The 13863-nt window shown below is 31.3% G+C and overlaps 1 protein-coding gene across 1 annotated transcript; it reads left to right on the top strand.

Moving 5' to 3' along the window:
- The first annotated feature begins 1870 nt into the window (after window positions 1-1870).
- LOC139862056 (dehydrodolichyl diphosphate synthase 6-like) lies at window positions 1871-13185 on the top strand. Its single transcript, XM_071850606.1, has 3 exons — window positions 1871-1995; window positions 2092-2157; window positions 11801-13185. The coding sequence occupies exons 2-3, from the start codon at window positions 2120-2122 to the stop codon at window positions 12627-12629; spliced, it is 867 nt and encodes a 288-aa protein (XP_071706707.1). The 5' UTR covers window positions 1871-1995; window positions 2092-2119; the 3' UTR covers window positions 12630-13185.
- Window positions 13186-13863: the final 678 nt, after the last annotated feature.

Below are 13863 nucleotides of genomic sequence, written 5' to 3'. Positions count from 1 at the left end.
GAAATTGTACTTCATTTAACCAAAAAGCGCACTTAGAGAATTTTGCATAAAGTTGTTCTTTTCTTAACAACTCTAATACAAGTCTTAAGTGTTGTTCGTGTTCTTGGTTATTCTTCGAAAAGATAAGAATGTCATCAATAAAGACAATAACAAACTTATCTAAATATGGACTACATACTCGGTGCATGAGATCCATGAAAACTGCGGGTGCATTGGTTAGACCGAATGGCATAACCATGAATTCGTAATGGCCATAACTAGTTCTGAAGTCTGTTTTTGGTATATCGGCTTCTTTAACCCTCGGTTGATGATAACCCGACCTTAAGTCAATTTTGGAGTATACGCTCAAACCTTGGAGTTGATCAAATAGGTCGTCGATTCGGGGTAAAGGGTATCGGTTTTTGATGGTTACTTTGTTCAGCTCACGGTAATCGATACACATGCGAAGAGACCCATCTTTCTTTTTAACGAATAAAATTGGAGCTCCCCATGGTGACGTACTCGGTCGGATAACCTTTATTATTGAATAAAGGTCTTAATGACATAATTTAGATTGTCTATCAAAGACAATCACCTCAAATAAATAAGTTTTTACACAACCCATTACAATATGATCAAATATATTAAAACAAATACTCCGAATGCAAGTTTAAACAATATAAACAATTATGCCGACTCCAAATCTTGACCTTGGGTTGGCATACGACAGCGGAAGCGTTTTTAATTAATATGAACGGGGCATTTCATAAATGCTATATCAAGTTCTGCAAACTTGATAAAAGGAACAGAAAAAGTAAAATTCATGTTACCAAATGGGGACTTGTTTCATCCATCCTTGCCTATTGAGCCAAAATTTTGGATGTGAAATTTTTTGCTTTCGCGGAAGATGTCATCCAAGATAGAGAGTGATTTAATGGTTAGTTTTTTTTTTTTTTTTTTTTTTTTGGCAAAAATAACGATAAACATAAAACAAAGTCTTTTCATCAATAGATGAAAAAGACGAACAAAGATACAATCGGATAAAAAGCATTCGAAGGCTCGGAAACAGAAAACGAACCCTATACTAAACAAAGATTAAGGTAACTAAACCCGAGCCTTGAACACCTGAATCACCAAAACGACCATGGGACACAATCAATTACAAGAACCAATATGAAAAACCCAAATCTAAACAATAAAAATCACAACTAACGCTAAAACAACATAACCACTCTAACACTACTCGACAACCGCTTTACCTATACCTTTACCTTTTCGAGTCTTTATAATCGGCTTAACAACCACACCATCAACCTTAAACGATTAAATTTCTTGCCCCGCCGATTTTCAATCGTATAAGATGAAACCTTTGTTGAAGAGCTACCAATCCTAATCCCCTTCACGGGAGTAGGAAGCAAACCTTCCTTCTCAAGACCTTCAAAAAAACCAATGCTCCGATCGGACTCTCCAAGATCATCAATGAACCCGTAACCGATGTTGTCGGACTCTCCAAGATCATCTTCATCCTCATCCTGAAGCACGAACTCTTTGACCAGAGCTCTGAGTTTTAAAATTGTATGATATTATTATTATTATTATTATTATTATTATTATTATTATTATTGTTGTTGTTGTTGTTGTTGTTGTTGTTGTTGTTGTTGATGATATTGATAATTGATAATTTAAAAATAATTTTATATATTAATGTTTCGGAGAAAAAGTAGAAAACTACGGAGTAATAAATTGGATTAAAAAAAAATTAGGAATCCCTACATTTTTTAGTGCAAGTTATGTATGTACGTGTTACGATATTTATACTTTCTTTGGCATCGTTTTTAAGGAAAACAAAAACAAAAATAAATTGGAAAATTTATGAATCACTACAATTTTAGCTTCTACTTGCTCCATTATGGCTATAAAATAAAACACATGTCGTTGAATAACGCAACTCACAAAATCAAATCTCTCCGCTTAAAATCTGCTCCACTAAATTAATTACGTACTTCGTCTCTTCAAGTATGTTCTTATACTGTTTCATATGTATGCAATTATTACCTCAATTTTACATATATTTCAATTCGGTCGATTACAGTAACATGTTTTAATGTTTAGATCTACCGGCGTCTTTCGAAGGAGTAAGATGGAAGTGAATCCAATTGTTGCAACAGATAAAGCTTTGTAAGTTTGTGAATTGTAACGATTTTTTTTTTCTTTGTTACAAATTGAAAATTTGGCTTTCTAAATCATGCAGAAAGTGATACTATGTGTATTTAAGGATGTTTTTTCTTCTTCTGTATCTAAAGTATTTTATTATTTATTTGTTGATTTTGCTTGCAAGAAAACCGGAATTTTTTTAACAAGAATACATACACATTCTACACATATGTTGTGACACTTCAAGTCACGGATCTCAAAGGGGGAAGTTGCCCCTTAAGAAATTTCAGTTTTTGTTGTATATAGATCCTAGCTATAAATTTCTAGTTCATTACATCATTTTTAATATGGGTAAAATTTTGTTTCCTGTATATTTGATAAATATAAGGTCATATTTGATTTGGACTTAATGAGCTTAATGGATTGAAACTTAATATGAAAAGTAATAAAGATGTGTTTGTTTTTTTTTATAATTCTAGTAGTTTATAACAACTTTTATGGCTGATCTTAGCAAAGACTTCTTAATATATGTATATATGAATAAAGAATAAAGATACGATGAAGAAACTTTCTATATTATGAAAATTAGGTACAAGTTTGAATGGCAAATATGGATGCCTTATTTATAATGCAAAGTTTACTGTGCAAATACTATTCCTCTGCATGCGTAAGTTCTGTATGCAAAATTGACATCCACATAGCCACCTTATCTTGACTTTGTGGTATCATAACACTCCCCCTTGGATGACAATTTTATTAGAGTGCATTTAACAACCCGTCCTAATTCTTCCAGACGAAGTCATCAACATTTGGTTCCATTGCGACGATCCACTCCAAGTAATGTCCTTAACCTGAGCAAATGCACAGCGGAAGACTTAATTCGTACATGTGAATAACATGCTTTAAATGTCAACATAAAGTTGGTGAGATATATAGGTTTGTTGCTAGCAGCGTTATAACTATGGACCACAAGATTTCATATACATACATAATACACTCGTAAGTGTATGGAAAAGACGTTGAGCACTTGGTAACCATACTTAACATTTAAATCACAGTAGCATATTCTTAAATAAACCCTACACCGTACCAAGTGTAGTAACGAAACGAAGTACTGTGTAACCGTTTAAAACTGGTCGTCCAGCCCGGTTGGGGTTGTCAGGCCCGATAGATCTATCAACAGGATTCGCGTTTACACTCCTCACGTAAATATTAGCTACCAAGTATAAAGAAATATGTCATGGTACAACTCAACGTAAAGTTTATTTTTGATCACTTGTGTCCATATCGTAAATCATTTATAAAAGTTGCGCATGTATTCTCAGCCCAAAATATTTAGAGTTTAAAAGGGACTATATACTCACCATACTGTATTTTGTAGTAAAAATACATATAACACCATTTATCAAGTATAAGGTTGACCTCGGATTCACGAACCTATAATAGTTTTGTATATATTAAAACACATAATAGTAATCGAACAAACTTATATAATATTATTAACTGTTATTTCAGTAATTATATGTTTCATTAATAACTTAATTAACTATTTTTATTCTATATACATTAGATACATAATTAGTATTTATTACAAAAATATCACTATACTTATGTTATAAGTAATAAATATATTTTTCTTATTTATATAATATTTAATTAGTAAATTAATAATAATAATCTTAATAGTGATAATGAAAATAATAACTTTGATAATAATGTAAATAAAATTATATAAAAATCATAATAATAATAATAATAATAATAATAATAATAATAATAATAATAATAATAATTATTATTATTATTATTATTATAATAATAATGAATATATTACTACCTTTAAAGAGATTGTAAGAGTTTTCTAAAAAAATAGTTGCTGCCAAGTCTTGAACCCATGACCTCTCAATAATCACCAACACCCTAAACCACCCAGTTATCACCTATTCTCCTGATTTATTTTACAGCTTTAATTCCTTTAAACCGAAATTTGGATTCTGGGAGTCTACCAGCAGCACAACGAAAATTTCGTCCCAATAGCTCATAACACCATTCGGCCCAATTCGTTAACCCACAGATTTCCAGTCTGTTTACTTAATACCTATTAGTCCACTAGGTTTGAATTATATATGTTATTCATCATAGCCGGTTTATGATTGCAACAAAAAAAATGTCGACATCATAAACCCTTTTTTTTTTTAATCGAGATAGATAGTGGGGTTTGGTATTGAAGTTCTTTGAATCAGTAATAAAAGTTGGAAACAATTACACTGTCATCATCAATCAATTTCCCACCATCATTATTATATTAATCATAATAAATTCATCATCAACTTCGTTATCCTTCATAACTTCCCTCAGACCGAATCGTTCAACAAATAGGAGATCGACTACAAGATGAAGCTTCAACTGAGTTGTTTACAATAGTTTTCATGGTGGTTTATCGAACTAGACAGTAAGCGGTGGTGGTTACTGTTTTGATTGTTCATTGGTGGTAGTGAAGAGGTGAGGAGTTGGCCGGTGTTAATGGTGGTTTGTCGACTAGCTGAAGAAGAAAGAAGAAGGGTTAGTGGTTCGATCGAGTACAAAGGCAAGAAAAATATATATATAGTAGAAGGTGGCTAGTTGTGATGGTTGTCGTGGTGATGGTCGATGATGGTTCTAGAGAGAAAAGGAGAGAGATAAGTGGTTTTAGTAGTGGTGCAAGGTGGTGAAAATCGGTTGAAGGTGTTAGTGTGCTCATGACAGAAAGCAGAAACACTTGGATTCCGGTTATGGGTCTGATCGATAGGGTGTTTGCTTGTGATGGGTGGTTCATTAAATGAAGAGAAATAAAGATATGTCGAGGGTGATGGTCCATTCAAGGTTAACGAAAAGAAATTGGTAGAGAGAGAGATGTGATTGTGGTGTTCATGGTGATCCGGTATTGTTTTTGTGTTTGTCCTATGAAGCTGAAATATTCATACCATAATTCATTTGTATTATATAGGGAACACGAGACAAAGAATGGTGATATATTGATTGTGGTTGACAGAGAGGCACGAATAGGAGAAGGGAAAAAAAAAACAGTACTTGATTGAGATTAATAACCAATTTTGGATTCGTTCATAATTCAACACAGATTGATACAAATTGGATTTTGATGTTGAACTCGAATTTGTTCTTATTGAAATCTAAATTGTACGAATTTATCAATCAATAACAGTTGGAAAAGACATGAGACTAACTCTCATTTACCAAATCTATAAATATTTATAAATAATGAATTAATTATTTAATAATTATAATTATATTAATTATAATCAAAAATACTAACAATAGTAATAAAACTAATATTAATAATAATAATAAGATAATATCTATAATTAAACTTTCTACGCTCAACATTACAGATTTTGCTTATCGTGGCGAAAACATATAAAGATTAAGGTTTAAATTTGGTCGGAAATTTCCGGGTCATTACAGTGCAACTAGTACTGTCTCGTTAAAAACCTTGCTAAAGAAAAACCCAGTGGGATAAAAACTTTAGTCAAGGGAAAAAGAGTGCAGTATAGAGTTGACTCCCCCTCAAGTAGACATCGCTGAGTCGTCACATCTTTTGAACTTGCCTCATGCCAATATTGTGAACGTGTGTTCTGAAAACAGCGGTTGACAGTGTTTTGGTATAAAGATCAGCAGAGTTATTGATTGAACGTATCTCATTTTAATCTGGTTGTCTTTTACGAGATCTTGAGTATATGAGAAAAATCTGAGGTTTTCATCTGAAACTGTATCATCTAAATCTTTTATTTATAAGTTTAGCCCCTGTGATTTGTCTACAGTCTCCTTCATGGTTTGCTCAAACCCTTATTTGAATTCCTATTCCCTTTTAGTCTTTTCTGAGCCTTACCAACATACCATTCTTTTCCATCAAACTTATGACCGTTAAGATCGTCTATGGCTTTGGCGCCTCGTCAGCATTTATATTTTGTTCTGTCACTTTTGATACTCTTCTTTCATTTGTATTATGCAAGCTGCATTATCTTCATATATAGTTGTTGGTGAAGATAGTTGTTGGTCTTTTATAGCGTTCTAGTCCACAAGAATCAGCAATGAGTTGTGTCATTGATCTCAACCAAAAACATTCCCGAGTAGCTTCATGTAATGCAATCACTTCAACATGATTTGATGATGTTGCAATAAGTGTTTGTTTTGAGAACGCCATGATATTGCAGTATCTCCATTTAGGAATACATATTCAGTTTGAGATTTAGCTTTATGTGTATTTGATGAATGACCTGTATATACATAATCAACCAAATCTTGTTTTGAAGCGTTAGAATAAAATAATTTTAAATCAGTAGTTCCTCGAAGGTATCGAAATATCTGCTTGATCCCATTTCAATGTCTTTTTGTAGAGGTTGAGCTGAATCTTGTCAACAAATTAACTGCAAAAGAAATGTCAGGTCTTGTACAAATTGTAAAATACATAATAACCCCAATTGCACTAAGATATGGAACTTTTGATCCGTAAAGATCTTCATGATCTTCACGGGGATGAAATGGATCAATGTCAATATTGAGTGATATATAAACCAATGGTTTTGTATTTAAAAATGCTTTCAAATCTTTTCGGTATAGCTTGTTTGATGTACAAGTAAACCATTAGGCATATGCTCAATTTGCAATCCAAGACAATACTTGTTTTTTTTTTTCAAGATCTTTCATTTAATTAATTTTTTTTAGAAGTTGAATGATTTCATAGATCTCTTTATTTGTTCATATGATGTTATGATCATTGACATAAATAACTTACAATCACATATCCGGACATTGTTTTCTTAATAAGAATACATGTTCAAATAAGATTATTTGTATACCCTTTTTCTTATCAAGTAATCACTTAATCAGTTATACTATTGTATCAACCCATATAAAAATCTTTGTGATTCAATAGAATACATTTCTTTGGGTTTTGCATTAGATGTTTCTGATACCTTAAACCCTTCATGGATTCATGTATATATCACTATCAAGTGATTCATTTAAATAAGTAGTAATAACATCCATGAGATGCATTTCTAAATTTTTTAGAAACTGTTAGGCTGATTAAGTATCTAAAAGTAATTGCATCCATAACAGGAGAATAAGTTTTTCTCATAATCCATTCATGGTCTTTGAGAGAAATCTTGAGTTACAAGTCTTGCTTTATCTTGTAACTTCATTTTTCTCATTTCTTTTTCGGATAAAAATTCATTTTTTATCTCATACGTTTCACATCTTTAAAAGTGATAACGATTTATCCGAAAACTTTTCTTTTATTGAGCAATTCCAATTCAGCTCGTATATAGTCATGTCTATTTTGACATTCAATGACAGATTTTGGTTCTAGATCATCATCTTTATTCATGATGTCATTGTAACATTATATGAAAATATCTCATCAAGATTTTTCATTTCATTTTGGTTCATAATATTGCATAATTTATCGCAATTTATGTATTTACATTTATCAATATCCTCTGCAGAAGGAATATTGATTTTTGGTTCTTCTTGAACACTTTCTTTTATCTTATTATCAGCTGATTTTCCATTTCGAGGATTTTTATCTTTGGAACCAATTGTACTTCCACGTTTCAGACGTGGCAAAACTCATGAGTGACATTATTGCCTGCTTTTGAAATTTTAATTCGAGTTGGAGCATTTCCTGCTATTATATATGATTTAGTCACTCTTTTTTGTATCTTTAAATGCATAAAGTAATTAATTTGCAAGTTCTTGCATATGCATTATTTTTTAAACTTTCGTTTCGCATTCTTTTGTGCGAATTCTATATACCTTAATTGATGTTCACATCATGAAGCATCTTTTTCTTTATTTTTCCTTTCTCCCCTAATATAGGGAATAATTTTTTTTAATTTTTTTAAATGACAATCAGCAAAACGTGCTGTAAAAACTTCACCTGTCATGGGTTCAATATATCTTATAATTGAAGATATTTCATATTCAATATATATATCCCCATCCTCATTTGAGGACCCATTTTAGTGCGTTGTGGTTGTGCAACTAGAACATATACTACACAAACAAATGTTCTAATAGGAAATATTTGGCTCTCGGCCAAAATCAAGTTGTAGGGGAGAATATTTATGACTTGCATTTTGTCTAATATGAAATAATGTCGCAGCATGTAATTTTGCATGTCCCCATATAAATATTGAGAGTTTTGTACTCATTACCAATTGTCTAGTTATTAGATGCAAGCGTTTATCTATTGATTCAGTTAAATCAATTTTGTGTATGCACATGAGCAACTGGATGTTCAACAACAATCCATGTAGACATATAATAATCATTAAATGCTTGAGATGTTAACTCACCAGCATTATCAAGTCTCATCCTTTTAATGGTGTAATCAGAATAATGTGTTCTCAATTTAATAATTTGTGCAAGAAACTTTGCAAATGCTATATTACGGCTTGATAACACACAAACATGAGACCATCCGTTAGATGCGTCTATTAAAACCATGAAATATCAAAATGGTCCACATGATGGATGAATTGGTCCATATATATAACCTTGAATTCTTTCAAGAAGCATTGGTGATTCTTTCTTAATATTCTTTTCATTAATCACCATATGTGTTTTTCATTAATCACCATATGCGCTTTTCATCATATATCCTTTTTCACCATATGCGCTTTTAATCATATGCGCTGCGCTTTTCATCATATGCACTTTTCATCATATGCGCTTTTAATCATATGTGCTGCGCTTTTCATCATATGCGCTTTTAATCATATACGCTGCGCTTTTTATCATATGCGCTTTTTATCATATGCGCTTTTAATCATATGCGCTGCGCTTTTCATCATATGCGCTTTTAATCATATGCGCTGCGCTTTTCATCATATGCGCTTTTAATCATATGCGCTGCGCTTTTAATCATATGCGCTTTTCATCATATGCTCTTTTCGGTGCTACATAGGTATTTCTCATTTTCGGTTATCATTGACTGATAATCATATATATCAGAGAACTTAACAAATTTCTCTTTGATTTGGGAGAAAACAAAGCATTGTTTATCAGAAAATTCGTACCATTTGGTAATATGAATTTTTTGCCTTTTTCGGTCCTTATATCAAGTTTGCAAGACCTGATATAGTATTTTTAATTCCTTCATTTGATTTAAATCAATGAAATATTTCTTAGATTTGATCATAGTGTATATGTTACCACTATCTGCAATACATAGGTTTTTACCATTTAATTGATGTTGTATTTCAGCAGGATTCATACTAAAACTTTAAATAAGATAAGCAAATAATGAGTTATATTTCACAAAGTTAATCAAATTATATTACCTGCAAACAAGTTAAAATCTGAAGTACATAAAAGATAACACTTAATAAACATATGCGTTATGGTCTAAAACCATTTATTTATGAGTGATACATAACAAGCTAGGCATCTTAGAAAATTCAAACCATTCAAGTCTCAAGGTAGCTCAGAGTTTGTTTAATCAAGATTTTTCAACAGATTCATTCTCTTTTTCTTTTCTTTTGGGACTTATTTATAGAGATAAAGAAGATGTTCATGTATTCAAGAAAGTGAGTGTTTTCTTGATTTTAGTTACTATTTTTGTTATATGTAAATTTTATGTATACAATTAGCAACTCATAGTTTTTGTTGCTCAAGGTTAACTAATGATCTTTACAAGTGATTGTGGTGTTGTGAAAACAATTGCAACATCAATTACTAGGGTTAGGGTAACTTGGATGGTGTATAATTATCTGAATAAGTCAATTAGTCAAACACTCATCACCTTGATAATTGATCATTACTATGTGAATTACTAGAAGCACGTTTAATCATTAGGTACGATACAACGTTTTATTGTGCTTTATTATTTGATTTTGATTTGATTTAGTTAATATAATATATTGTGATTACTTTCAAAACTAACATCCCAAATCCTTCTATGACTAAAATAACTAGTGAACTATGAAAATAACCGAAGGGACGTTTTTTTCCTCTTAATTTAGCTCGTTCGTGGTATTGAAGTATTTAAGGGAGTTCGTATTATATGCTAATAGGTCATTATAGTTGATTTAGGAAGGTTTGAAGGAAGCATGCCACATAAGTTGTATTATCATCTAGGCATTAAAAATACTTATTTAGATGTGACAGCACCATCTTTGGTAGCTTTTGGCCATAAGTGCCAAATTTAAAAACTTATACCTACCGATTTTACCCACCTAAGATAGATACCTGTCACTTATCCTAATTTACATTAAAAATTCATTTGAAGTGATGAAGTCTGCCCAAATGATAGAAATTGGGAAATAATAAGAACATTTCTCACTGTTTGTCTTAATTTCATAGTTTAATTAAAACATTGCATTAATATCTTATTAATTTGATATATGTATCATCATTGTTGGAGAGTTAGATTACAGAAATATAATTCAGGCGGTATAACCGACCATATATAGCATAAATATAAATGTTAGTGAAGTTAATAAAAGTTAGATTACATAAATATAATTCAGGCGGTATAACCGACCATATATAACTTAAATAACATAAATATAAATGTTAGTGAAGTTAATAAAAGTTAGATTACATAAATATAATTCAGGCGGTATAACCGACCATATATAACTTAAATAACATAAATATAAATGTTAGTGAAGTTAATAAAAGTTAGATTACATAAATATAATTTTACTTATGATAATAATATTTACCTTACTAATAAATAATAGAAGATATCGTTAAGGAATTTCTTACCTTGATTAGTGACTTGTGCTTGCTTAGATAAACCTTGATTATACGGAACACTTCGTGCTGATAACGTGTTATAATTCTAGTGGTTTATAACAACCTTTATGGCTGATCTTAGCAAAGACTTCTTAATCTTAATATATGTATATATGAATAAAGAATAAAGATAAGATGAAGAAACATTCTATATTATGAAAGTTAGGTACAAGTTTGAATGGCAAATATGGATGCCTTATTTATAATGCAAAGTTTACTGTGCAAATAACTATTCCTCTGCATGCGTAAGTTCTGTATACAAAATTGACATCCACATAGCCACCTTATCTTGACTTTGTGGTATCATAACATTTTTAACTTATTTAAATAAGACACGTTTTAATATAAAAATTCAAATAAGTGTGAAACTATATCTTAGTAATAACTTTTAAAGTTTATTTGTAACTAACAACCTCATATAGAGGTTAATTTGATAATTTCAATTATTCAGACGCTTACCCAATACACACAACAAACAATAATTGTTTATCTATTACTTATTATTTTAACAGACATTTTATATAAATTTAGATAACATGACTTGATAAGAAAACAAAACAAAAAAAACAAAAAAAGGTAAACGGACACTAACAATGCTTAACTTGTTCGCATAGTTACATTACTTAATGCATTATGATGGTAACATTATCAAAAATATAGGTGAATCACCACCCTTTATTAAAGTGTTCTGTTTTATGTATATGTATTTGTATATGCATAATATCTATCTTCTTTTTATATATTATTCAAAAGCAGTTGTTCTTGTAGATTCGAAACAATTGATTCCCATTTAATCTCATAAACGATTTAAGATTTTTGCAAAAACATTAATGTGTCATTTTCATTTAAAATTGATAAATAACAGGAAAGAAATGGAAAAAGAAAGATCAGAGAGCATCATGAACAAGCTTTTAGGAGGCCTAAATTGCACCATCAGAAAACTCTTGTTTCGTATCATTTCAACCGGCCCAATCCCACAACACATTGCCTTCATCATGGATGGAAACCGGAGGTTTGCCAAAAAATGGAATCTCACAGAAGGTGGGGGCCACAAAGCCGGATTCTTAGCACTCATGTCAGTAATAAAATACTGTTACGAAATAGGTGTTAAGTATGTAACCGTATATGCATTCAGTTTAGACAATTTCAATAGACGCCCTGATGAAGTTCAGTACGTTATGGACTTAATGCAAGAGAAAATCGAAGGGTTGTTAAAAGAATTATCAATTGTGAATAAATACGGTGTTAGAATTCTGTTTATTGGTGATTTAAAGCGATTATACGAGCCAGTAAGAATTGCTGCTGAAAAAGCAATGGGGGCCACTGCTAATAACACAAACACGTATCTTTTAGTATGTGTTGCGTATACTTCGTCCCATGAGATCCCGCGGGCTATTTATGAAAGTTGTCAAGATAAAAGTGATGGGGATCGAGTAATGAACGAAAAGGGGGTTATTAAAGTTGTGGATCTTGAGAAGAATATGTATATGGGAGTGGCTCCTGATCCCGATATTCTGGTGAGAAGTTCGGGTGAGACGAGATTGAGTAACTTTTTATTGTGGCAAACGACGAATTGTTTGTTGTATTCGCCAAAAGCGTTGTGGCCGGAAATGGGGATGTGGGAGGTGGTTTATGGGATTTTGGAGTTTCAAAAGAATTATAAGTACTTGGAGAAAAAGAAGAAACATGCTTAATGGTGTGTTTTAGAGTATGGTTATTAGGATTTGTTGTGTTATGTGTTAATGAAACTGAATTGACAGAAACAAATAGTTAGTATTTAAGCATATGTAGTGAAGTTTACTTTGATTTCAAAAATGTGCACTAAAAGACAAATGAAAATAAATGTTTTGCAAAACTGTCAAGTAATGTGAACCTTATAGATTATGAGGTCTCTTTCGTCTTCGTTGTATTCAGTTTTTTAGTTATCTTTGGTGGTTCAGGTTGTTTCATTTGTTGTCGGTTTTGTGGGGTTGCTCGGGCTCTTAGTTCGTTTGTTTCTGGTTAGGTCGAGTCTGATTTTTGCCCCCGCTGCTTGACGTTTGGCTTTCATCGTTTCGATGAAGTGCTTTTATTTGATAATAAACTTCTAGTTTTTTCAAGGAAAAAAGTTATGTGAACCTTTAGTTGGACTTGTTTTTAATTTTGGATTGAGCCCATTTTAATGCGGACTTCTCTTCCCCTTTAGCCTCTTTTTAGTCAGCATGGCCAGCAATAGTCCAACTTTAGTCCACCACTAATAAAGCCCATTAACAGTACTTTGGATTTAGCCCAATCCACTTGCAAATTTAAACAATAATATACAAGATACTTAAACAGTATTTATATAAAAGTTTGAAAATATGTGATTTTTTTATCCTAAATGTGAAAGGTTTAAACAAGGTTTTGTATTTTGTAGCACAATTTATTGAAATCATATATTTTACTAGTAAGAGTAGAAAGTTGATTTTGATTGTGACACCCACCAACCAACTAATAATTACATTATCATCAAATACTAATATGTTGTAATTTAGTTGTTTATAACAACATTGGTAACCTAAACTTACTACAAAATTCTAGTAATTAAGGAGTAGAATACTAATGAGAGAAATGAGAGAAATGATTCTTGTAAGTATAATGGAGGGTGTAAGTTTTTTTAGCTTGCATACATGGGTATTTATAGTACAAAAAAAATACTATACAAGAGGTATCCAATATTGACTATGATTTGTACAAAATTGACTATCCATTAAAACCTAATATTATAACACTCCCCCTTGGATACCAATTTTGTTTTGTTTGAGATCAACTATAAGTTACTGCCTCGTTAAAAACCTTGGCCAAAGAAAAACCCAGTGGAATAAAAACTTTAGGTAAGGGAAAAAGAGTGCAGCATATAGTTGACTCCCCCTCAAGTAGACATTGTTGAGCTGATACATCTTTTGAACT

The sequence above is a fragment of the Rutidosis leptorrhynchoides genome, chromosome 8 (genome assembly GCF_046630445.1).
Source record: "Rutidosis leptorrhynchoides isolate AG116_Rl617_1_P2 chromosome 8, CSIRO_AGI_Rlap_v1, whole genome shotgun sequence".
NCBI classification, from domain to species: domain Eukaryota; kingdom Viridiplantae; phylum Streptophyta; class Magnoliopsida; order Asterales; family Asteraceae; genus Rutidosis; species Rutidosis leptorrhynchoides.
Note: the sequence above shows the minus strand (reverse complement) of the source record. Positions and strands in the feature narration are given on the sequence as shown.